Genomic DNA, 25,441 nt, shown 5'->3' on the forward strand with positions numbered 1-25,441 from the left:
ACACCCTTTGTATGTCGGTACATACAAGACATGCTTTTTAATGGCTGCAAAGCACTGTTAGAACCTTTGGAAAGCTTTTCAAGGCTATTCTATTTGAGGACAGCAGAACCCCTGGGAAGCAGTGAGGCTTGATGTTACTATCCCCATTTGACAGATAATATATGGAACGGGTACTAGAATCCAGCCCCTCTGTCCAACCTAAAATTCAAAGTTCTTTCCACTTTCCTGTGCTCTTTATAAGCTTGGGTTTCAGGTGAGGGACTGAATTTTGTGACTCAGGTTCATACTGGTCAGCATGTATCAATCTCTTAATACTTAAGGAACTTCCTACTTTTTGTAAGAAGTAGAAGAGGAATAAAAAAGGATAAAATCTTTGCCTTTAAGGAGTTTAGAATCAAGTAGACGTAATAAATACATAGGAAAAAAGTCCTAGAACACTCACTACACAATAAGCACCAACTGCTAAAGGTGTAAGCAGAAGAAATGAGTACTGTGAAAATTAATGTATTTATTGATCATTCACGAAGACCTCTGTTTGGTCCCTTACCCTACAAAAATTATGTATGTAATGTCTATAACATACATTTGCACCGGCATTAGTATTTCATTCCAACACTGAGATTCTTTGGTGATGTTCTTGTTCTTGTCTTTGTCTTTTAAAATACTCTTCTCTGCTAGATTCTGAGCTCCTAAAAGAGGTTGATGATGATGAAGAAAGACGATGATTGGGGCGCCCACTGGCTCAATCAAAAGATCATGCCACTCTTGATATTGGTGTCCTGAGTTCAAGTGCCACATTGGCTGTAGCAATTACTTAAATAAATAAATAAATAGGAAGGAAGGAAGGAAAAGAAAGGAAAGAAGGAAGGAGGGAGGGAGGGAGGATGGGAGGGATAAGGATGAATTATCCAATAGAATTCAGGAAAAAGTGAACTGAAAGACCTGAATTTTTGAACTGAATTCTTAGGCGAAGGAAGGAAAGAGAAACAGCGCCAACTGAATCTGCACGTTTGGGGAAATAGTACTTACAAACGCAGGCCATTAAGCACTGTGAAACATCCCAGTGAATGAGTTTTCCTGGTTCTTCCTTCCTCCCCTCTACCCTCCATCCCCCATCAAGAGCGCTAGATCCTCCGTCTTCCTTATACGATCCAGTTGATAAAGCTGATATAAAGAGCAAGGCTCGAAGGCAGAGAGCTAGAAGTCGTCGTGATACTCCTGTCAGTACCCTCAGAAAATTATATTTTTAAAGAATTCCAGGAAAGGCTACGCCCTATTTTCCTAGTAACCCAAAACGCGTGAATTTCCAAGCAAGTTCTTTTTGTTGTCTTGCCTATTTCTCTTCTCTTGAAATTTAAACTTTCTGAGAGCTGAAGATAAAGAAGAGTCTTAAGAAGGTACAGGGCTGGCCCTCCCGATAGCTACTAAACGACGGATAGGTGAGATCTCTGCCTTGGCCAGAAAAAGTGGGGAAACCCGCGCCCCCAAGAGGCCTTAACGCCCACAGCAGCACGACCCCACCCCCGGCGTCACGTGACGGTGCCGCTCAGCGGGTAAACTACAACTCCCACAACACCGCGCGGCACGCCGGCGTTATAAAGCTCTCGCTGATTGGTGACTGGGCATATTTGAAAGGGGGGGCTGGCGCGGAAAACGAAGGTTGCGCCTTGGATCCTTGCGGAGTACTCACACTGGCGACTAAGTCCTGGACCTGGGAAGGAAGCGACCTCTGGGGCAATAAGGCCTGAGGGACTCGTAAACGTGTGTACGCGCCAAGGTGAGGTGGGTCCCCGGCGCTGACTTGAGGGAAAGGCGGAGGCGGCTCTGCGAGAGAAAGTTGGGAGACCTCAGGACGTCTTGGTGGGCGCGGAACTCGGTGGAGGCCTCCGGTGTGGGGCGTTGGGGTGGTGGGATGGGTAGTGAAACCTGGGATCAACCCGGAGGAAGGAAAGGTGGAAGCGTCAGTTTATAACGGGAGCCCACTGTCCTGGCATGGTGTTTTTTTTTCCCCGAAAGGATTTTTCATTCTTTTTTTTTTTTTTTTTAAGGTAACCTCCACACCCATGGTGGGACTCTCTAAGTCACGACCCCTGAGATAAAGAATCATATGTTCCACCAACTGAGCAGTCAGGCGCCCCCTCCCGATAGGATTTCTGATGGGATTCTTTGGCCCCCTTCTGCAGCCTTCAAGCCCTTCTCCTGTTCTCCATTTAGCTCCATTTCGAATCTTCTCTGCCTTCTCTAATCCTTCTCCTTTCCCCCAGCCCTCCAACGCCATGAGGAGCTTCAAAGGAATCAACTTTGGGACCTTGCTAAGCAACCCGAAGGAGGCTGAAGAATTGCTGCCTGACTTCAAGGTAGGGGTGCTGTCTAGTTCTGGATACACCCAGCTTCTCAAGATGAGCTGTTTTGTTTTTATCTTATTTAAGAGATAGATTAATAGGAGATCCTCTTCTGAGCAACCCCATTTCTAGTTCTTTTTCCCTATCTTGGTAGTCCCAATCACATTTTCCTCTCCTCTTAGGAGTTCCTGTCCAAGCTTCCAGCTGGTTCACCTGGCTGCCGATCTGATGCCGAGAGGAGACAAGCTTGTGATGCCATCTTAAGGGCTTGCAACCAGCAGCTGATGGTCAAGCTGGCTTGCCCTGGGCACCTGGAGAGCCTGCTGGAACTGGCAGAGTTGGCTTGCAATGGCTACTTGGTGTTCACCCCTCAGCGCTCACCTCTCTACCTGGAACGAATTCTCTTCATTTTTCTGCGGAACATTGCCACACAGGGAATCCCAGACGCCACACTCCGATTCGCTCAGCCCCTCCATGCCTGTTTGGTGCAGTGCTCCCGCCAAGCTGCTCCCCAGGACTATGAGGCTGTGGCTCGGGGCAGCTTTTCTCTGCTTTGGAAGGTGGCAGAAGCCCTGGAGGAGCGGCGAGCTGTACTCTCGGCTCGGCTGAAGGCCTTGAGCTTTCTAGTGCTCTTAGAGGATGAAAGTACCGCTTGTGAGGTTCCCCACTTTGCTTCTCCAACAGCCTGTCGAGTGGTGGCTGCCCATCAGCTATTCGATGCCACTGGGCATGGTCTGAATGAAGCAGATGCTGATTTCCTCGGTGACCTGCTCTCCAGGCATGTGATCGAAGCCTTGGTAGGCGAGGGAGGGGGTTCTCCTGGAGCTCTTTCTCCCCAGAGGGCCCTCTGTCTCTTGGAACTCACCCTGGAACACTGCCGTCGCCTCTGCTGGAGCTGCCACCATACCAAGGCCACCAGGGTAGTGGAGAAGGCCCATGATTACCTAAGGAACACCAGTCTGGCCCCCAGCCTCCAGTTATGCCAGCTTGGAGTTGAACTGCTACAGATTGGGGAGGGAGGACCTCAGGCACTGGCCAAGCTTCTGATCAAGGCATCGGCTATCCTTAACGACAGTGTGGAGGCACCATCACCCCCACTGCGGGCTTTGTATGACAGCTGCCAGTTCTTCCTCTCTGGCCTGGAGCGAGGCATCAAGAGGCGCTACAGACCTGATGCTGTTCTGGGCCTCTTTGCTTTTCTCAGAGGCTACTTCTCCCTCCTCCGGCAGCTGCAGGATGGGGTGAGTTAAAGACCTAGAGGTAGGGTAGGAATGTGGTTCTGCAGACTGGTAGTTTAAGGTCTTCGGTAAGATCTGAAAGCCCTGGCTCCCTCCTTGGTAAGTCACTCTCTGGATTATGCCTAGCCCACCCGCCAGCAGCCTAGTCTACCCTGAGAGGGCAGTGGCCCTTCTTACATTCCTCCTTCCTACTCCCTGGGCTGAGTCTGCTCTTTGGGACACTGGGCCAGTCTTCAGCTTGGAGCTCACGCTTTACCTCAGCTGCTCAAACCAACGTCTTTCTTCCTCAGGTCTGTGGGGATGCCTCTAAGCAGCAGCAGTCTTTAGTTCAGATGCGTTTTCAGGGACTTCACCTCTACACTGCAGTGGTTTATGACTTTGCACAAGGCTGCCAGGTACAGTCTGGGAATCCAAACTCCTGGACAGGTCCTGGGGTCTGGGGTTGCTCGTTCTCCTGGTAGATCTTTGGGATGGTTTTGGCTTTGGCTTTGGGCTTGGAATGGGGTAGATGTCAGCTTAAACCCAACTCTTTCTCCTCTCACCTGCAAACCCTTGTTGTCCCTTCAGGTAGCTGATAGGGCCGACCTGGCCCAGCTAGTGGAAAGTTGCAAATCTACTGTGGTCTGGATGCTGGAGGCCTTACAGAGCCTGTCAGGCCAAGAGCTGACTGACTATCTGGGCATGACCGGTTAGTACCCTGGGGCCCCGAGGCGGGGGGATGGTCATCACTCACTAGGCCAACAAAGAGCACTTGCTGGATGGTTCTGACTATCGTAGGGGCTCCTTATGGCTTAAGGAGGACTGAAAAAAAGAGTTTGTAAGCCCAAGTGAGCCTACGCTTAACAGCAGTAGAGAAGTAATGAGGCTAACTTATAATAGCAGATGTAAGTTTTTCCCTATTGACTCTGAAATATGATTTGGTGTTTCTTTCATGAAAATGTTTATACCTGATATGCAACTTTATGACCTTTCTTCTGTGTAAATTTTAAAGAACATTTGTAACTTATTATTTTTTTTTAAGAACCATGTAAAAATGCTTTAAAAATTAAATTGTACAAGAAGGCCTGTAGGTGAAAGTCCCTTTTCCACTCCTAATCCTGGTTACCAAGTTCCCCTCCACAGAGGTAACAAATATTAATTTTTTAGGTGTCGTTTTAGAGATACCATGTATTATAGAAAACAATTTGTGTATGTATTTCTCCTCACCCTTTTGACTGAAATGTACAGACAGAAAAGTACTAAGATCATAAATATATGGTTTCATGGATTTTTTTACAAAGTGAACATAGTTTGTAACCAACATTTAGGTCAAGTAAGAACAAGACTTCGACCCCGGGAAGTCTGTCCTTCTGCCCCCCTTTTTGTGACCACCCCCACCAACAGCATAGGTTAGTTTTGTCTATTTTTGTATTTTTTAAAAACATTTTATTTCTTTATTTGAGAGAGTAAATGAGAGAGAGCACAAGCAGAGGGAGAAGCAGACTTCCCGTGGAGCAGGGAGCCAGATGCGGGGCTCCATTCTAGGACTCCAGGATCATGACCCGAGCCGAAGGCAGATGCTTAACTGACTGAGCCACCCAGGTGTCCCTATTTTTGTATTTTATAATAAGTTTCCCCCTCATTTTACAAAAAGTGTGGCCATTTAAGTTATACAAACCCAGTGAGTTCTGTCATTGGAAGATTTTGGAGAACTTTTCATATTCATATATTCAGTGGTTGAACCTACCCACTGAGATGAAAATATGATCAGGAGTCACAAAAACTACTAGCATGAAAATTTTTCCCAGAATATTAAAGACTGAATTTTTTCCCCAACTATCCACATTGACAGCCAAGAAGCTGTATAAACTCAAATTTAGGAAAATTTTATTCATTCAACAAATATCTGTTGCGTACCTACCATGTACTAAGCACTGTCCTGAGTACTCGGGTATATCAGTAAACAAAACAAAGATCCCTCCTCAGAGATCCCTCCTTATGGAACCATATTCCAGTTGGGGGAGAATGATAATAAGCAATAGGATAATTGAATTATCAATATGTTGGAAAATGATAAGAAATATGGGGGGGAAGGAAGAGTACAGCAGGATATGAAAGGGAATTAGGAGTGCAGGGTGGGTGAGCTGGCAAGTTACCATTTAAAATAAGGTGGTCACGGGGCCCCTGGGTGGCACAGTGTGTTAATCATCCAACTCTTGGTTTTGGCTCAGGTCCTGGTCTCACGGTCATGAGATGGAGCCCCATGTCATGTTCCACGCTCAGTGCAGAGTCTGCTTGAGATTCTCTCCTCGCTCTGCCCCTTCCACTCATGCTTTTTCTCTCTCTACAATAAATAAATAAATCTTTTTAAAAAATCAAATAGGGGGGGGCGCCTGGATGGCTCAGTGGGTTAAGCCTCTGACTTCTGCTTGGGTCATGATCCAGGGTCCTGGGATCGAGCCCCACATGCAGCTCTCTGCTTGGCAGGGAGCCTGCTTCCCCCTCTCCCTCTGCCTGCCTCTCTGCCTACTTGTGATCTCTCTCTCTCTCTGTCAAATAAATAAATAAATAATCATTTAAAAATTATTTAAAAAAAAAGTCTCATTGAGAGGGTGACATGAGCAAAACTTGGAGGATGTGGTGAAGTTGGCCATGTAGATGCCTGGGAAAGGACATCCCTGGTAGAAAAAAATAGCTGGTGCCAAAGCCCTAAGGCAGGAGCTGGTCTGGTGTGTGCAAGGAATAGCAAGGAGCCTACTAGGGTGGCTTCCGTGGAAGGAGGTAAGGGACAGGCCAGAGTGTTTCCCCAAAATTGCTGCCCTTTGGGGCAAGATAAAGACAAAAATTGGTATGTGAATTGAGATGGGCCCTGTGATGGGCCCTCTTAATAAACAAGCACCGAGGGGCTGGCTGGTGTGGGTTTCCTTACCAGAATGGACCTCATGGGCCTACTTGGAGCAGGAAGGGGAGAGCTACCCCTTTCTCATCCCCAGCAAGAGGGGTTCCTCTTTGATCTGGAAGCTGCTGAGCTGACCCCAGGTTGAGCTCCAATCTACCATCTCTCCAACAGAAAAGCCAGTGAGAACTCTTCGGCTGCTAACTGTTCTTTCTCTCCCACAGCCTCTTACACCAGTAACTTGGCCTACAGCTTCTACAGTCATAAGCTGTACGCCGAGGCCTGTGCCATCTCTGAGCCCCTCTGTCAGCATCTGGGCTTGGCAAAGCCAGCCACCTATCCCAAGGTTCCTCCTGAGAAGGTACGAGGGCAGGAAGGGTGGTTATGTTGGTGGCCTGAGTGACATGAAAGAGCCTGGCTGGGGCACTGTCTTGTAGTAGGGACCAGTACTTGGGGCAGTGTTTCCCACACCTCACTTGTACTGTTATTAATTTCTTTGCATTGTCCTACTTCTTATATTTAGCCATGTCCCAAACTGGTGGTTCTCAACCTGGTTTCACACTAGAATCACTTGAAAATCTCTGGTGCTAGACCCCAGTTGTCTAGATATTTTTCAGAGTTCCCTAGGAGGTCCTTTAAGTAGCCAGAGTGAGACCACTGCCGGGATACCCGCGAAATGATGGGTTGACTGGGATTGGTAGGTGCCATGGGGGGTGGAGGGCCTTGGGTTTCATCCTGAGTGAGGCTGAGGAGCCTCTCAAGGATGGAAGGGAAGGCATGATACCAGACTGGCAGTTTGAGTTTCTCTGGCATCACCGTGGTGAATGAACAGAGTGCTAGGACGACGCTGGGCCCCCGTGCCCCTCTAAGCGGCCCGAGCAGGAAAGGGTGGGTATCTGACCAAAGCAGCTTCCTGAGGGACGGGGAGACGTGGATGGGTACAAGAAGTCCAGGAGTAATCTGGCAAGTGACTGGCTGTGAGGGAGGGAGAGAAGTCAATGGTGGCCTGGCATTTCTGACTGAGGAGAAGGTGCTGACTTGCTGGGAGAGGCCTTACAGGCAGAGGAGCAGGGCTTCAGGGCTGTGGACCTAAGTATGTGGGGGGTGTGGATTGAAGCTTCTGTTTGGGAGTTCCGGACATTTAGTGCTTGCATGTCTTCTGCCTCGGGGCCGGGGCTGGGGCCCGAGGCCCACCTTGTGGTGCATGTACCTGTGTGGGCACGTACCCACTGTTACAGACTCATGGGTCCCTTGCTGCAGTTTGGTCTGTTCGCTTTCTCTGGCCAGTTGAATCGGTGCTTCCGGCTACATGGAGAGAGTTTGAAGAAGCTGGGTAAACAGGCCCAGGGCTGCAAGATGGTAAGTTTGTGGCTGACAGCCCTGCAGCCCTGTGGCTCCCAGCACATGGCTGAGCCAGTCACCTTCTGGGTTCGGGTCAAGATGGATGCAGCCAAAGCAGGAGACAAGGAGCTGCAGCTGAGGTGAGTGGGTGGGGAGAAAGGCAACTGTATTTGCTCCCTGGCTAAGGATGGCAGTTGGTACGTGCGGTTTCGGTCAACCTTCCATCTGAAAAGGCACTGACTCCTGCCCTCAGTGTTACTTGTCAGGTGCCTACTATAGGCCGGCAGCTATTCTGGGTACTAGGGAAGCAGGGGCGACAGGCAGCGCTCTTTCTTTCAGGACTGGAAACTTTTTTTTTTTTTTTAATATTTTATTTATTTATTTGTGAGAGAGAGAGCATGAGAGAGAAGGTCAGAGGGAGAAGCGGACTCCCCATGGAGCTGGGAGCCCGATGTGGGACTTGATCCCGGGACTTTGGGATCATGACCTGAGCCGAAGGCAGTCACTTAACCAACTGAGCCACCCAGGCGCCCTCAGGACTGGAAACTTAGCAAATCTCTCAGCAAGCCAAGCCTGGGGCTCCTTGGCCTGGGGCAGAAGGTCCATGTGTCATGGGCTCCCTGACCTGGTACTGGGCCTGCCTTCTCTCAGGACTCTGCGAGACAGCCTGAGCGGCTGGGATCCGGAGACCCTGGTCTTCCTGCTAAGGGAGGAGCTGCAGGCCTATAAGGCTGTGCGAGCGGACACGGGGCAGGAGCGGTTCAACGTCATCTGTGACCTGTTGGAACTGAGCCCTGAGGAGACACCGATGGGGGCCTGGGCTCGAGCCACCCACCTGGTGGAACTCGCTCAGGTGCTCTGCTACCACGACTTTGCCCAGCAGACCAACTGGTGAGGAAGAGTAGCCGGGGATGCCACTCCTGCTCCTTGCCCTAGGTCCTCTGACCCTCTTTGGAGGCTGTTTCCCTCGCTGTGTCCCTGAGCATCCCCTGCAGTTTGTGGCCGCAGGAGCTCCATCAGAGGGTGGGGCTGGCTGTCCTGCAGAAGGCCCTTCCCAGGATGCTGGGCAGCTACCTGTCATGGGCCCAGCTTCTGCGCCCCTCTCCCTCCAGCTCGGCCCTTGATGCCGTCCAGGAAGCCCTGCAGCTTCTGGAGTCTGTGAGGCCTGAGCCCCAGGCCAAGGATCAGCTTCTGGATGATAAGGCCCAGGCCCTGCTATGGCTCTACATCTGTACCCTGGAGGCCAAGATGCAGGAAGTAAGTGTGGCTGTTGTGTATGCAGAACTTGGTCCAGGGAGAATGTGCCCCAGGCTCACACTGAGCGGATGCCTGCCCTGTTCTTTATCCTCATCTCCCCATCCAGGGTATCGAGCGGGATCGGAGAGCCCAGGCCCCTAATCACCTGGAGGAATTTGAAGTCAATGACCTGAACTATGAAGATAAACTGCAGGAAGATCGCTTCCTGTACAGTAACATCGCCTTCAACCTTGCGGCCGACGCTGGTGAGGGCTGGGAATGCAGTGTAGGGTCTCCCCTGGTGGCTTCCCTGGAGCAGAATGGGGACCCAGAGTGTGCAGGAGAGGTGGGTCCATAGAGTGGGAGGGTGGGCACAGAGGGGAGAAGGTGGTCTGAAGGAGGCTGCATTCTCCCTAGATAGCCCACGCTGAGAGAATGGCTGCTCCCTTTCTTCTGACTTCTAGCTCAGTCCAAATGCCTGGACCAAGCCCTGGCCCTTTGGAAGGAGGTGCTTATGAAGACGCAGGCGCCTGCTGTCCGGTGTCTCCAGCAGACAGTGACCTCCCTGCAGACCCTAGCAGCCCTCTATCAGCTGTCGGCAAAGGTAACCAGGCAGGGCGCTAATGCGGCCCAGAAACCTAGCTCCTTCCCCTTCTTTGGCCTGCGAATCTGCTGAGAAGCCATGGTACGCAGTGCGGGCTCTACCACCAGCCTCCCTAAGTTGAAATCCAAGCTCCGTCCTTTATTAGTAACTTGCCTTGGCAAGTGATTTAACTTCCTAAGCCCAGTTTCCTTATCTCTAAAACAAGGACAATAATAGTACTATACCATGGTGTCGTCAGCACTCAGTGAGATGACATGTGTTGTGCCTGAGCCGAATCGTCAAGTGTCAGCAATAACAATTATTAATTCTTAGCTAGTTTGAGACCTGAATGCTCAGAAACATACAGAAACACCAAGAGGCCCAATTTTATACTTTTATTCCCTAAGCTCCTTGCTGGCCGCCACATTAGGAACATCCAAAAAAGGACATGGCACATAAAGGACCTTTGTTCCTGCGGCCATTAGGCCATATTTCTAGCATGAGGACTGGGGGAAGCTGTCTCAGCCCTGGACCTGAGTCTTGGCTCTATGGCATTCCTGTAATGGGAACTCAGACAAGCCGTTGAGCCCATGTCAGTCATAATCTCTTAGGCTGTCATCATCTAGAAAACTCAGGTTAGAATCCCTATGAAGATAAAATGACTTGATGCACATGAACCTCTTTTTTTTGGACAATTTGATATTTTTATTATGACTTTACTTTTGAAGTTTCTTTTTTTTCTTTTAAAGATTTTATTTACTTGATAGAGAGAGACATAGTGAGAGAGGGAACACAAGCAGGGGGAGTGGGAGAGGGAGAAGCAGGCTTCCCGCCGAGCAGGGGGCTCGATCCCAGGACCCTGGTATCATGACCCATGCAGAAGGCAGACACCCAACCACTGTGCCACCCAGGCACCCTACTTTTGAAGTTTCATTTCCGTTTTTTTTCTCAAGTTTATTTTTTTTTTGTAATCCCTATACCCAATGTGGGGCTCAAATTCAGGACCCCAAGATCAAGAGTCCCATGTTCTTCCCACTGAGCAAGCCAGACACTCCTTCAAATTTTTAATTTTTAAAAATTTTTTAAAATTTAAATTCAGGTAACTAACATACAGTGTATTACTAGTTTCAGAGGTAGAGTTTGGTGATTCATCAGTTGTGTATATCACCCAGCGCTCATTACATCACGTGCCTATCACCTGGTCCACATCCCCCCATGCTCCACCCCTCCTGCAACCCTCAGTTTGTTTCTTATAGTTAAAAGCCTCTTGTGGTTTGTCTCCCTCTCTGATTTCATCTTATCAAACTTGTTTTGATTGAAGTATAACGGACATAGAATACTATATTAGTTTCAGGGGCACAACATAGCAGTTTGGCAATTCCACACCTTACTTGGTCCTCACCACGATGAGTGTAGTGACCATACAACGTTATCACGTTATTGACTATTCCCTACGCCATATTTTTCATCCCCGCAACTTATTTTATAACTGGAAATACCTCTTTTTTTTTTTTTTAAAGATTTTATTTATTTATTTGACAGAGAGAGATCACAAGTAGGCAGAGAAGCAGGCAGAGAGAGAGGAGGAAGCAGGTTCCCTGCCGAGCAGACAGCCCGATGCGGGGCTCGATCCCAGGACCCTGAGATCATGACCTGAGCCGAAGGCAGCGGCTTAACCCACTGAGCCACCCAGGCGCCCCTGGAAATACCTCTTGATCCCCTTTACCTATCCTGCCCATCCCCTACCCCAGGTAAACCCTCTCAGCATGGTGCCTAGCCCAGAGTAAGCTTCCAGTAAATCCTAGCCATTGATGCTCACTGGCACCTAAGTTTTCAGACAGGAGGGTAGATGGTAGGCTCCCTCACTGCTCTCGTCTCCTACTCCTTGAGGGTGGCTGGCAGTTGCTCTGTCTGGAGCCACACTCCATCTAGGCTCTGAGGTCAGACTGAGGTCTCCAAGGGCTGGGGAGCCGAGGTCTAGTATGGTCTAGATGGAGGTTTGAGCAGGAGCTGGGTAAACTTCCCGCTCCTCGATGACCAGCCCCTGCAGGCTCTGGAGGTCCTCCTGCTTGTACGGATCGTCTCCCAGAGACTGGAGGACCATGCGAAGGCCACTGCTGCCTCCTGCCACACTGCCCAGATGCTGCTGACCCTCGGCTGTCCCCACTATGCCCAGGTGAGTGCCCAGCCAGCCAAGCCTGGAGCTGCAGGGGAGAACCAGCCCTAGTGACGCATCTTTTTCCCGAAAAAGATAAGATACCAAAGGGACATCTTCCCTGCCTTCAACAGCCACATCCTGCTGGAGGATCGTAAAGTGTGGAGTGGTTGGGAGGCAGCTGTGGGAAGAGGAAGCGCCTTTCCTTCTCACCGCAAAACCATTGTTCGCTGTCTTACAGATCCTGCCCCAGGAATAGGCCGCTAATCCCGTATTTCCCCACCACTTGCCCTGGTCGCCATTTCTCTGCTTGCTTGGCACTGCGCTGATGCCCAGCTGGTTTCCCTGCCCCCCAGCTTCTCCCTTCTGCACTTTGTCTCCTAAACTACTGCTAATATGATCTTTCTGGATCTGGTCTTGTCTTTCTTTCTGCATCAGGATTTCACTGGTTTCTCCATTACCTGAAGGATGCTATCTAAACTCCTTGCTTGGCATCACACATCTTCTATATTCTAGTTCACTTTTCCTTACCACGCCCCCCCACCCCGCACTGGAACTTAATGTCCATCCACACAAGTTACTTTACAGTGTTGTACATGTTTCCTGTCTTTGGTTGTCTTAGCCCTTCCACCCTAAGTATACTTCCCCACTCCCCTTTTTTTTATTCAGCCAACTTCTACTTTCTTTTCAAGACCTAGTTCAACTGTCCCCTCCTTCGTGGAGTATTTTATATGTCCTTTTCTTCAAGGGCAGAATCCCTTACATTCCCTGGGTCCCCATACCACTAATGACGTTGTGTCTTGATTACAAAAGGTGGGCCTGCATCCCCATTGCACTGCAGGGTATTGGATGGAAAGTCCTACTTACTCCTTTTTTTTTTTTTTTTTTTTTTTTTTTTTTTTTTTTCATTTAAAATTTTTTTTAGTGGTGGAAGTGGCAGAGGGAGAGAGAATCTTAAGCAGGTTCCACACCCAGTGAAGGGCCCAATGCGGGTCTTGATCTCAAGATCCTGAGATCATGACCTGAGATGAAATCAAGAGTAGGATGCTTAACTGACTGAGCCATCCAGGTGCCCCTTTAATTTTGTTTTTAATTTTTTTAAAGATTTTATTTATTTATTTGACAGAGAGGTCACAAGTAGGCAGAGAGACAGACAGGCAGAGAGAGAGGGAAGCAGGCTCCCTGCTGAGCAGAGAGCCCAATGCGGGGCTCGATTCCAGGACCCTGAGATCATGACCTGAGCCAAAGGCAGAGGCTTAACCCACTGAGCCACCCAGGCGCCCCTAATTTTTTATTTTTAAGTAATGTTTCGTGGGGCTCGAACTCACAACCCCCAGATCAAGAGTCGTATGCTCCACCAACTAAGCCAGCCAGGCGTCCCAAGTCCTGCTTACTTCTTATTCAGCTATGTCTTTATAGCATAGTGGTTAACCAAAAGATACTAACTGAACATTTTAGTGAATGAATAACTTTTTTTTTAAGATTTATTTATTTGACAGGGAGATAGATCACAAGTAGGCAGAGAGACAGGCAGAGGGGGAGGGGGACAGGCAGAGGCTCCCCACTGAGCAGAGAACCTGATGCAGGCCTCCATCCCAGGACCCTGAGATCATGACCTGAGCCGAAGACAGTGGGTTAACCCACTGAACCACCCAGGCACCCCTGAATGAATAACTCTTATGCAGATTATATTTGAAATAATTTCCTATTCCATCACATGTGTTCTGCATCTCACTTGCAAGTGCTTTAACCCACTTTAATTTGAAATACCTGGCTGCCTCTCCTTATCAGCATGTTCACATACCCCATGATTGTTTCCTTAGCTACACCTTGAAGAGGCAGACTCAAGCCTGAAACTTCTGGATCACACCACTGACACGTATCTGCTCCTTTCGCTGACCTGTGACCTACTTCGAAGTCAACTCTACTGTGTTCACCAGAAGGTATTTCTCAGTTTCTTAATCCCCAAAGTCCCCAGGTATTGGAAGTATTTTTGGAGATTTCCCTGGAGCTAGGAAGAATATTCCTGACCTAGAGAAGCAGTGCTGTTTCCTAGCCTTGCCCTCTCCAATGAAATGTCACCAGCGCTCCTCTAGAAAAGGAGAGGAGAATGTCCTTCCCATTCTTTCCCAGTCTGCTCAGTCACACTATCTAGTCCTGTGACTAGAAACCAGGATGACAATGATCTTGGGAAGGCACTAGAGCCCTAGAGTAGAAATCAACTAGGATGGCGAAGACCTGAGTTTTCTCACAAACCAACTGTGTGAACTTGGCCAAGTCTTATGTCCTGTCAGACTACAGTTTTCTCCACAGCTTTGATCATTCTCGAAAGCCAGGCCTGGCCCAGAGGATCTCCAGGGGCATTTTAAGTTCTGAATTGCTGACCTGACTTCACTCACCACTCTCCTCCGGCCCTCCTCATCTCCCAGGTGACTGAGGGTGCCTCTCTGTTGCTGTCTGTGCTTCGGGACCCTACCCTCCAGAGGTCATCCAAGGCCTGGTATTTGCTGCGTGTCCAGGCCCTGCAGCTGGTGGCATTCTACCTCAGCCTCTCGTCAGACAGCCTCTCAGCCTCCCTGAGGGAGCAGCTCTGTGCCCAAGGTGAGAAAATAGAGAGGATGATGGCCCTTTGTGATCCCCTTTGGTGGTCTGTCCATTCTCGGCCCTTCTCAAGCCCTTGTCCCCTCTGGTGTTGTTCCACCTGTGTAAACTAGCCTACCCAGAGGCTGCCTGGGGTAGGCTTGGGGTAGCATATGAGTTTCTGTTTGCCTGCTCCCTGATTGACTGCTCTGTACCTGACTAGAATGCTGTTCTGACAAGGATTCTGAGGCCCTGTGTGGTCCGAGGGAAAGAATTCTGTGACTGAGTCCCTCTGCTGCCGGAGGCACAGAAGGAGGAGTGGCAGCAGGCTTGGCATTTGGTACCTTAGAAGGTGAAAGTGGTAGCAGTTGCAGCTGCTTAATCTCCCTTCTTGTCCTCCCACCCCTGCCACTCCCTCTTCCCACAGGCTGGCAGACGCCAGAGATCGCCCTCATCGACTCCCATAAGCTCCTCCGAAGCATTATCCTCCTGCTCATGGGCAGCGATGTGCTCTCGATTCAGAAGGCAGCTGTGGAGACTCTGTTTCTGGACTCTGGTGAGTCTGAGGCAGAGAGCGAGGCCCCGTGGGCGGGAGCAGGCTAGATGGAGGGAGGTTCTGCCAGTTTTGCTCCCAGAGGAGCCAGGCTGCAACTGAGTGACAACGGCCTTGTCTCTCTCCTTTGCGGCAGGTGAAAATCTGGTACAAAAATGGCAGGTTCTGACAGAGGTGCTGAGCTGCTCAGAGAAGCTGGTCTCCCACCTGGGCCGTCTGGGCAGTGTGAGCGAAGCCAAGGCCTTTTGCTTGGAGGCCCTGAAACTCACAACGAAGCTGCAGCTGCCACGCCAGTGAGTACAGGCGGGAGGAGGCCAAGTCCAGAGCCCAAGCGCCCACATGCTGGGCCTTGGGCTTCCAGACTCTTCTACAGGTTAATGTGTTCTCTTTGGATGGGTTGGGAGAGTACGTTCCATGGTAAGGAAGTGGGACGTGCTGAGTTAACCAAGGCTAGACATTTTTATTTCCTATAGGACTTCTCAGGTCCTTCAGTGTGCTCATAAGCATAACTCAACAAAAGAGAGATCTAGTGGGGCACCTGGGTGGCTCAGTGGGTTAAAGCCTCTGCCTTCGGCTCAGGTCATGATCCCAGGGTCCTGGGATCGAGCCCCACATCGGGCTCTCTGCTCTGCGGGGAGCCTGCTTCCTCCTCTCTCTGCCTGCCTCTCTGCCTAGTTGTGATTTCTCTCTGTCAAATAAATAAAATATTAAAAAAAAAGAGAGAGATCTAGTGTACGTGTCTCCCTAAATCCCTTTGCCAATCCCTTTTTGTTTCCCTTGGGAAGTCCTGTCTTGTATGCAAGGATGACTTGGAATGAGAAAGCAGTGTAGAGGGTTTTCCTCCGGGAGCCTCGAATTCAGCCGGAGGCAGGAGAGGCCTTTCAGAGGCTAGGAGACTGCCAGGGCTCTGCCTGCCAGAGGGGCCAAAAGACAGACTCTGGGAAAACAAAGGCTTACACATTGGTTGTCATCTCTTCCCCCAACAAGGTGTACTCTGTTCCTGGTGCTGAAGGCAGAGCTGGAGCTGGCGCGAAACGACATTGACCTCTGCCAGTCAGACCTGCAGCAAGTTCTGTTCCTGCTTGAGTCTTGCACAGGTGAGCTGCCATGCCCCCACCCCACCCCCCACACCCGCAAGTGGTGGCAAGATGGGCACACACACTGCAACACGCCTTTGTATGTTAAAGTGTGGTGCCCTTCAAAATCGGAGTCTGACTTCCGGTTCTCTGGGCAAAGCTCCTTCTATATCACTCAGACCGCTGGTCTCCCTCCTTCAGATGACTTGTCCACAACTAAGCCTACCTGCCCCTAGTTTTCAGTGCGAATACATTTTGGCTACTTACACTTATTTAGTTTTTAATTTTTTTAATTTTTTACTTTTAAGTGGGTTCTACACACCCATCTTGGGGCTTGAACTCACAACCACAAGATCAAGAGTCTCATGCTACACCAACTGAGCAAGCCAGGTGCTGCTACCTATTTAAATTTAATTCACATAAAATTTGAAATTCATTTCCCTGTCACTGGCCACATTTCGTATGCTCAGTAGCCCCGTGGGGCTAGTGGCTACTCTGTTGGACAGCACAAATGCAGAGGCCTCGGGAGAGCTTAAGTTAATAGTGAAATAGTCTATGGAACATTTTTTCTTTTTCTTTTTTTTTTTAAGATTTTATTTATTTATTTGACAGAGATCACAAGTAGAGAAGCAGACAGAGAGAGAGGAAGGGCAGCAGGCTCCCCGCTGAGCAGAGAACCCGATTCAGGGCTCGATCCCAGGACCCCGGGATCATGACCTGAGCCGAAGGCAGAGGCTCCAACCCACTGAGCCACCCAGGCACCTCTGAAACATTTTTTCTTATCAGCCAGTTTTACCTCTAGTATTTCATGGACCCACACAAAACCCTGGAAAGTCAGGTAGTCACGTAGATTTTCTTTCATTTGTAAAATGAGGAAGTCAGGAAATTCAGTGTTTGGGGCCAGATCATGGGCCTAGCCAGGGTCAGGAGTTAGGACCGAGACACAGGCCTCCTGGTGCCGGCCTGCTATCCTGAGCCACGCAGCCATCTCAGCTGCAGATATGGGGGTTTTGTGGGTTGTGTTAATCCTCCATGGAATGGGAAGAAAACATAAAGGATTTTATCGAAAAAAAATAACAAGCCGTGTTAATATTTAGTATGTTCATACAGTAATACGTACAAGTAGTAAGTCACTCAGTAACACCTATATGAGGGAGTTGGGCCTGGGGGTAGATCAGGAAGTACTCAGCAGCACCTCTCCCAGTTTTGTAATTCTGGTTGCACTCTCCCCAGAGTTTGGTGGACCACTCCAGGGCCTGGACTCTGTGAAGAAGGTCCATCTGCAGAAGGGCAAGCAGCCGGCCCGGGTCCATCGCCCACCGGAGCTTCCAGAAGAGGAGCCCTTCCTAAGAGGCCCGGCTCTGGAGTTGGTAGCCACTGTGGCCAAGGAGCCTGGCCCTATAGCCCCTTCCACTAACTCTTCCCCTCAACTGAAAATGAAGCCCCAGCCCAGCCCCGGCTTCCTGACGCACCTGCCCACGTGTGACTGCATGCTGTGTGCCAGCCCCATCCTCTCCGCAGTCTGTCTGCGCTGGGCATTGGTCACAGCAGGGGTGAGGCTGGCCACGGGCCATGAGGCCCAGGGTCTGGATCTGCTGCAGGTCGTGCTGAAGGGTTGCCCTGCAGCCACTGATCGCCTCACCCAAGCTCTACAAACTTCCCTGAATCACATGGCACACCTCTCTCCTGCCCCGAGGCTCCTGGATGAGATCTTGGCTCAGGCCTACACACAGCTGGCCCTGGAGGGCCTGAGCCAGCCATCAAACAAGAGCCTGGGGAAGGTCCTGGAGTCAGGGCTGAAGTTTGTGGCAGTGCGGGTCCCCTACCTGGAGCCTTGGCGAGCCAGCCTGCTCTTGATTCGGGCCCTGGCAAAGCTGGCTGGCCTCAGCTCCTGCACTGCCCAACTCTTTGCAAGCTCCTGGGGCTGGCAGCCACCACCCATAAAACCAACCCCAGGCTCAGAGCCTTCAAAGCCTCGGAGCCAAAAACATTCTGGAAGAGGGCGTCAACGGGCAACCTCTTCTACCCCATCCCTCCATAATACTTCTCTGAAAGGTCTGGAAGGTGGAGGACTGCCCTGCACACCTAAGCCCCCAGGCCAGGTCAGGCGAGCAGGCCTTCGTGTCCCTTTCACTGTGTTTGAGGAAGTCCTCCCTACAAAGCCTGAGGCTGAGGTTCCCAAGGCCCCGAGGGTACAACAGAGGATCCAGACACGCCTCAAGGTGAGATGGGACTATGGCTGGGTGCTGGTGGTGTCAGGTGGGGTCGTTCTGGAGAGTTCTGCAGAGTAGGTGTCTATGGAATGGCTTCCCAGGGCCTGCAGGGACCTTTAGCTCTACTGCAGCAGGATCCCTATGTCTTCCAGAGAGAGCCAGTTCTACCTTTGTTTCAGAGAGAGGGAGCTGTCCTTAACACAGTGGTTCCTTTCCCTTTTCATCCTTCCCCTTATCTTTTGTTCCCTCCTCTGACTCCTTCCATACCCAAGAGTCCCTGCCCTTGATGGAGTGTGGTGGGTAGAAGGTGGAGAGGTTAATTTCTAATCTTCCCCCAAGGTCTCTGTGATTGTGCCTCCGCAGTGCCACCTGCTGGCAGATGTCTTGTCACTAATGCCCCCCTCCTCCATTTTCCCACCCATCCCAGGTGAACTTCAGTGATGACAGTGACTTGGAAGACCCTGTCTCAGTTGAGGCATGGCTTGCAGAGGAGTCCAAGAAACGCGGCACTGCTTCCCGGGGCCGGGGCCGGGCCAGGAAGGGCTCAGGCTCGAAGACGGTTTCGGTGGCAGCCCCAGATAGTGGCTCCAGGCGACCTGGCGTCAGTGGCCAGAGCCGGAGGGCCAAGAGAGTGACATCAGGACATTTTGAGGAGCTGGACTCTGAGATCATGAGGACCATCCCCGAGGAGGAAATGACTGACAACGAGATGGAAATGAGCTTTGAGATCCTCAGAGCCTCTGACGAGGAAGACTCCACCTCCGGTATTAGGGTAACGGTGGGAGGGAGAAGCTGCTTGCGTTTTTGGGGGGTTGCCCCAGGACCAAAGCACAAGAAATAATGGGGGCCAAAGATAGTACAGAAATAAAGCTTTTTTTTTTTTTTTTTTTCCCCTGGCTCTGGGACTGGATTCTAGAAAGAACAAAGGGAATGGCAGAAGGAAGGAACCTCAAAAAACCATGTTGTCTTCTCAGGTGGGAAGGCACCAGCTCCAGGACCTGGTACTGCCATTGGAGAATGTGAGGTGTTGAGACGTGATTCCAGCAAAGAGGAGCTGCCCATCCCATGCCCAGACAAGGAGAGAGACAAGGACCTTGGTCCTCGGCTCCGACTCCCCTCAGCCCCTGCATCCATTGGTGAATATGCTGACCACTGGGGTCTGCTCAGTGGGAGAGGGCGAGGCTTTAGATCTCTCTCTCTCTCTCTCTTTTTTTTTTTTTATAAAGGTTTTATTTACTTGAGAGCAAGAGAGAGCATGAGTAGAGGGGATGGGCAGAGGGAAAGGGAAAAGTAGACTCCCTGCTGAGCAGAGAACTCAATGCAGGGCCCCATCTAAGGACCCCGAGATCATGACCCTGAGAGGATGACCTGAGCTGAAGGCAGACACCCAACTGACTGAGTCACCCAGGAGCCCAGCCTCTTGGTCTCTTGATATTGATGCCCTCCTAGCCTGTCCATCGTTCTGTCTTTGGATCCCCACCTAGATCCGGTCACCTTTGAACCTAGGTTAGATTCCCAGCACTCTCTCCACTAGCTGTGTGCAAGTCACTCAGCCTCTCTGAGCTTCTGTTTGCTTATCTGTAAAACGGGGTTTGGGAGGATGGAGTGAGTTGATGTAAGTTGCGTAAGTCCCACTTGGCACATTGCTCTTCGTAAATGACAGCTTTTATTTTCCAAGTGGGAGAGGAGGTCAGGCCTTGGAAACCTGGAACTTTCGTGAAAAGTTCTACCAGCTAAGAAGTACGGGACTCATCCATAGCAAGTATCTTCACCTTCCTCTAGGTCTGTCTACCCTGAATTCCATCTGCGACTTACTGAGCACTGCTTTCCGTGGCGTTAGTCACTGCCCTCCTAGTGGGCTCTATGCTCACCTCTGCCGCGTCCTGGCTTTGTGCTTGGGCCAGCGGGATCCCTATGCCACTGCCTGCCTTGTCACCGAGTCTGTGTCCATCACCTGTCGCCACCAGCTGCTCACCCACCTCCACAGGCAGCTCAGGTGAGTGGCCACAATCCCTGAGGCCCATGCTGGGGCAGACTGAAGGGAGAGTCCAGATTTTTAAAGGAGGGAGAACTCACCCCCACTTGCATTGTCCGCAGCAAGGCCCAGAAGCACCGGGGATCCCTCGAAATGGCAGACCAGCTGCAGAGGCTGAGCCTGACGGAGAGACCTGGAGATGTGCCCCTGGCCCGCATCCAGCACCTCTTTTCCTTCGGGGCTGCAGGATCTGCTCCATTCCCTGAGCCAGAGAAGGAGAGTTTCCAGGAGCGCCTGGCTCTGATCCCCAGTGGTACGGTAGCAGGCTCTGGTGGCTCTTCTGTCCTTGTCTGCGTCTTCTCACTAAGGAGTTAGGTGGAGGACTTTAAGACATTAGTTAATATAGATTTCTTTTACCTTTATGGAAGGACATGTCATACTTTTTCACTGAGTAGTCATTTTGTTACTCTCACCAAAGAGAACTACCCTAAATCTGGAGGTCTTTTTTCTTTCCTTTTTTTTTTTTTTAAGATTTTATTTATTCATCTGAGAGAGTCAGAGATAGCCACAGAGAGCACATGTAGTGAGGGGTGGGAGAAGCAGGCTCTCAGCTGAGCGGGGAGCCCAACGTGGAACTTGATCCTAGGATGGACCCTGGGATCATGACCTCCCTTCAACAGATGCGTAACCAACTGAGCCACACAGGCGCCCCCCTCTGCCCTTTTTAAATTTAAACCTCAACTTTTAGTTACTAGCAGGTTCAGTGTCTTTCCTCAGGGGTAAGTTCAGGTGTCCAGAGACTCACTATGCTAACATGAAGCCCGTTAATGGACGATTTGAGTGCCTCCCTCTGTGTAGGAACTTCTGTTTCTGTCAGGGCCACAAAGAAGTACAAGATGTGGTCTCTGTCCACAGGGTGCTGTTAGGGCGAGGGAGAGCATCTTGAAGTCTAGTGAGAAGAGAAGATTTCTTGGAGTTGGAGTTGTCCTGAGTGATAGATGGGAACTGAGTGTAGAAGACAGACGGGAATTCCTTGTAAGAGCTGAAATGATCCTGGGTATGCTCTGTGTGTCAGGAGTGACCGTGTGTGTGTTAGCTCTGGCCACGCTCCAGCCTGGAACTGTGGGCGACACCCTCCTGCTGACCCGGCTGGAAAAAGGCAGTCCCCCAGTCACTGTGCAGATCCCCACTGCCCAGAACAAGGTAGGTTTGTCGGGCCAGCAAGCAAAGTTGCACTGGGGTAGGCTTCTGGTGAAGCTGCTCCAATTCTGGGGCTGGGGGATGGAGAAATGGTGAGTGTGTGGACCGGCAGAAATTTCACAGTCCCATCTCTCAAAGCTTCCTCTGAGTTCAGCCCTGAAAGAGTTTGACGCCATCCAGAAGGAGCAGAAAGAGAACAGCAGCTGTACTGACAAGCGAGAGTGGTGGACAGGGCGGCTGGAACTGGACCATAGGATGGAGGTGTGTGTCCCCAGGGTGGGGTAGGGTCAGGCCTGCCCTGGGAGTGACCCTGGGGTATCAGTGTCTTTTCTCTTTCACGGGTCCCGGGCCAGTGCTGTGTTACCTCAAATCCTTTCTGGAAGTATAGGAGTAAAAAACTTTTTAATATTTTAAGAAAAATTTTTTTAATTAAAAAGAAAATTTTTTTTAAATGATGTTACCTGGGGAAGACTTTAAACATGAGCCAAAACCTGAAGGTGTTATGGCAACAGAATGTTTAAAGATACATACAAGAAAAGGGATTTAAGCCCAAGAATCGGCTTCCTGGGTTTAGCTTTCATCGCCCACCTATTTGTATTTGTCAAAATATAGTGATATGTAATAAATCATCTTACATGTACTCCCCCCCCAGTCTCAGCAAATGAAAAATGTTTCTAGCTTTTTGCCTTTTTTTTTTTTTTTTTTTTTTGGAGAGGAATAGAGAGGGAGGGGGGAGGGGCAGAGGGAGAAGCGGGGAGAGAGAGAGAGAGAATCTGAAGAAAGCTCCAGGCCCAGCGCAGAGCCTGACATGGGGCTCCATCTCCTGAAATCAAGAGTCAGATACTTAACCCACTGAGCCACCCAGACATCCCTCTAGCTTCTTGCCTTTTTAATTGGCAGGAAGATATGTCAGGCAAATACATTGGAAAACCCATTTCCTCGTGTCCAAAATGTTGGTGCCTGTGGGCGAGAAACTCAGCTCCCCTCTCTGACTGAAGGTTCTGTTCTTCCTTATTCAGGTTCTCATCACTTCCCTAGAGAAGCATGTGTTGGGCTGCTGGCGGGGACTGTTGCTGCCATCCAGTGAGGACCCTGGCCCTGCCCAGGAGGCCTCCCGCCTCCAACAGCTGCTGCAGGAATGTGGTTGGAAATATCCCGACCCAACTTTGCTGAAGGTGAGTTGAGAAATCAGGGAAAGGGAAGGAAGTTGGACTTAATTCTTTCCTCCGGCCACTGAGTAGAGATGGGAGCTCTGGCCCTCATTGACCGCTCTTGCCCTTCTAGATCGTACTAAGTGGCACCAGTACCCTCACTGCTCAGGACATTCAGACCCTGGCCTATGGGCTGTGCCCAGCGAGGCCAGAACGAGCCCAGGAGCTTCTGAGTGAGGCAGCAGGACGTTTGCAGGGTCAGACAGTCCCAAACAATAGGCACCTTGTCTTAGTGCTGGACAAGGTAAGGAGCTAGGGGCTGGAGGGGCGGTGTTTGGTGGGCGGTAGGCACCAACTCACCCCCATGCCCCTTCCGACGGTCATATGTGCCTGGCTGGGGACAGTAAGCGCAGTGTGCTTTTTGCCCAGGACCTGCAAAAGCTGCCGTGGGAGAACATGCCCAGCCTCCGCGCACTGCCTGTCACTCGGCTGCCCTCCTTCCGCTTCCTGCTCAGCTACACCATCACTAAAGAGGTGGGGTTCAGGGACTGGGGAATGGTTGTTGATTGGTGGAGATCTGGGAAGACAAGAGAGGGTCTCGGGGGACTGATGGCTCCTCTGTGGAAAGGGGTTTGGAGTTTGTGGAAGCTTGGGCCCTCTGGCCAGACCAGGATCCTGATCACCAGTGTCTTCTCAGTCTGGGGCCTCGTCGGTGCTAAGCCAAGGGGTAGATCCACGCAATACCTTCTATGTCCTGAACCCGCACAATAACCTGTCAAGCACAGAGGAGCAATTTCGAGCCCATTTTAGCAGGTCAGTGGACTAAGTAAGAAAGGGAGTGAGGGGGGCATCTGGGTGGCTCAGTGCGTTAAGCCTCTGCCTTCGGCTCAGGTCATGATCTCAGGGTTCTAGGATCGAGCCCCGCATCAGGCTCTCTGCTCAGCGGGGAGCCTGCTTCCTCCCCTCTCTCTGCCTGCTTCTCTGCCTACTTGTGATCTCCGTCTGTCAAATACATAAATAAAATCTTTAAAAAAAAAAAGGAAGAAAGGGGGTGGGGGAGGTTAGAGACCATAGAAGAGGTTAACATGTCCTTTCCTGCAGAATCAAATGGTGCGACCCACCTTCTCCCTAGGATTCCCTCTGCCCTCTTTGCCAGCTGACCCTAGTTCTTACTCCTGCCTTCTCCTTGCAGTGAAGCTGGCTGGAAAGGAGTGGTTGGGGAAGTGCCAACCCCAGAACAAGCGCAGGCAGCATTGACGGAACATGACTTATATATGTGAGTACTTTAGGTGGTGAGGTGGGGAGATGGACGGGCCTGAAAGAGGGCATCACCATAGTTTGCTTTGGGGCTTTAAAGCCACTGGCTGCCTCAGGACAGCCCTGGAGACATGGCAGAGGCCAGGCGCTGCTAGGTCAGACTCCTCTCACGTCCTTCTACCTTAGCTATGCAGGGCATGGGGCTGGGGCCCGCTTCCTGGATGGACAGGCCATCCTCCGGCTGAGCTGCCGGGCGGTGGCTCTGCTCTTCGGCTGCAGCAGCGCAGCCCTGGCTGTGCATGGGAGGCTGGAAGGGGCTGGCATCGTGCTCAAGTATATCATGGCTGGCTGGTGAGTCCTGAGTGCCCATCCTTGCTCCCACCCAGGTTCTTTCCCGAGCCCAAACCCAAAATCCTCTTTTGTTCTCCAACTTCCTCCTCTTCTAGTTCCCTGGCATGCCTGGGTCGTTAATCTTTGTCCTCTTCTGCCCCCCTCCTGGAACCATGGACCAGGGCACTTCCCTCTGGCTTACTTCTCTTTCCTCACCCACTCCTGTCAGTCATGTCTGCCTACGCATTCTGTTTTAAAGCCCTCACTTTGTAGTTCTTCCTTCTCTTTTCCCAGTCCCCTGTTTCTGGGTAACCTCTGGGATGTGACTGACCGTGACATTGACCGGTACACAGAGGCTCTGCTGCAGGGCTGGCTTGGAGCAGGCCCAGGAGCCCCCCTTCTCTACTACGTCAACCAGGCCCGCCAGGCTCCCCGACTGAAGTACCTTATTGGGGCCGCACCTGTGGCATATGGCTTGCCTGTCTGCCTGCAATGACCCCTTGGAGCTGTCCTAGCGTCGATGGAAGCCATGTGACTGTTCTACCTCCTATTGGATTTAACCATTAGGATAAATATTTTAAGTGATTTTTCCCAGTGTTTTATATGAAGGCTTTCCCTTTGGTTTAACCTTAATGTAATAAAGATGTAGTACTTAAACCCATTTTGTGTGGTTCATCCGAGAACATCTGAAGACAATTATTGCCTCCTCCCACTATGTGGTACTATGAAGAGGTGAGAAGAGCTTGCAGAGTTCAAGTGCTCTCTAATAAAATCTTTTTTATTAAACTTTTTTTTTTTTTTGGAAATTTTATTTATTTATTTGATACAGATCACAGGTAGGCAGAGAGGCAAGCAGGAGTTGGGGGCGGGAGGAAGCCGACTCCTGCTGAGCAGAGAGCCGGATGCGGGGCTCCCAGGACCCTGAGACCATGACCTGAGCCAAAGGCAGAGGCTTAACCCACTGAGCCACTCAGGCACCCCTCTCTAATAAAATCTTTTTTTAAAAAAGAGGCCACTGTTCATTCCCCACATATGCCTGTTACACTCCTCAGGGTCGTGAACTTTAGCAGAGATTCTGTGAGATTCTGTTTATGTATGGTTTTTCTCTCCCCAACCATACTGTTAAATTCTTTGGAAGCACATTATCTTACACTCTCGTGTTATCCTTCACATCTAACACACGGTAAAACAGTTTTGATTAATAAGCCTTGTGCCGTACTTGTTGGCTGATAACGTGACTCCTTATCGTCCTCTTCACCACCAGACTTTTCCGCTGTGTGAGCCCAAAGCACCACGTTCACGGCTACGGACCCGTGAATTTCACAGGCTGTTTCCT

The 25,441-nt window shown here is 50.6% G+C and overlaps 1 protein-coding gene across 2 annotated transcripts; it reads left to right on the forward strand.

Moving 5' to 3' along the window:
• The first annotated feature begins 1,648 nt into the window (after positions 1-1,648).
• Positions 1,649-24,601, forward strand: ESPL1 (extra spindle pole bodies like 1, separase). 2 transcript variants are annotated; one of them, XM_046014080.1, is made up of 31 exons: positions 1,649-1,777; positions 2,265-2,357; positions 2,525-3,583; positions 3,871-3,975; positions 4,148-4,268; positions 6,680-6,816; positions 7,743-7,936; positions 8,448-8,687; positions 8,909-9,053; positions 9,160-9,298; positions 9,497-9,636; positions 11,657-11,791; positions 13,594-13,713; positions 14,200-14,371; positions 14,778-14,906; positions 15,040-15,196; positions 15,891-16,000; positions 17,213-18,201; positions 18,620-18,956; positions 19,167-19,328; positions 19,975-20,188; positions 20,290-20,480; positions 21,243-21,370; positions 21,506-21,628; positions 22,387-22,542; positions 22,652-22,822; positions 22,948-23,052; positions 23,216-23,331; positions 23,711-23,794; positions 23,962-24,126; positions 24,400-24,601. In XM_046014080.1, the coding sequence occupies exons 2-31, from the start codon at positions 2,277-2,279 to the stop codon at positions 24,599-24,601; spliced, it is 6,327 nt and encodes a 2,108-aa protein (XP_045870036.1). In that variant the 5' UTR covers positions 1,649-1,777; positions 2,265-2,276. The 2 variants fall into 2 exon arrangements, with proteins under 2 accessions (XP_045870036.1, XP_045870037.1); XM_046014081.1 differs by having other exon boundaries at positions 1,692-1,765.
• Positions 24,602-25,441: the final 840 nt, after the last annotated feature.

This window comes from Meles meles, chromosome 7, assembly GCF_922984935.1.
Source record: "Meles meles chromosome 7, mMelMel3.1 paternal haplotype, whole genome shotgun sequence".
Taxonomy (NCBI): Eukaryota; Metazoa; Chordata; class Mammalia; order Carnivora; family Mustelidae; genus Meles; species Meles meles.

What these genes read in the sequence shown, in the direction of transcription:
- ESPL1 (XM_046014080.1), top strand. Translation starts at nt 2,277, where the DNA reads ATGAGGAGCTTCAAAGGAATCAACTTTGGGACCTTGCTAAGCAACCCG. An exon ending in TCCGGCAGCTGCAGGATGGG is followed by an intron (nt 3,584 to 3,870) that starts GTGAGTTAAAGA and finishes TTTCTTCCTCAG; the next exon opens with GTCTGTGGGGATGCCTCTAA. An exon ending in TTTGCCCAGCAGACCAACTG is followed by an intron (nt 8,688 to 8,908) that starts GTGAGGAAGAGT and finishes CTCTCCCTCCAG; the next exon opens with CTCGGCCCTTGATGCCGTCC.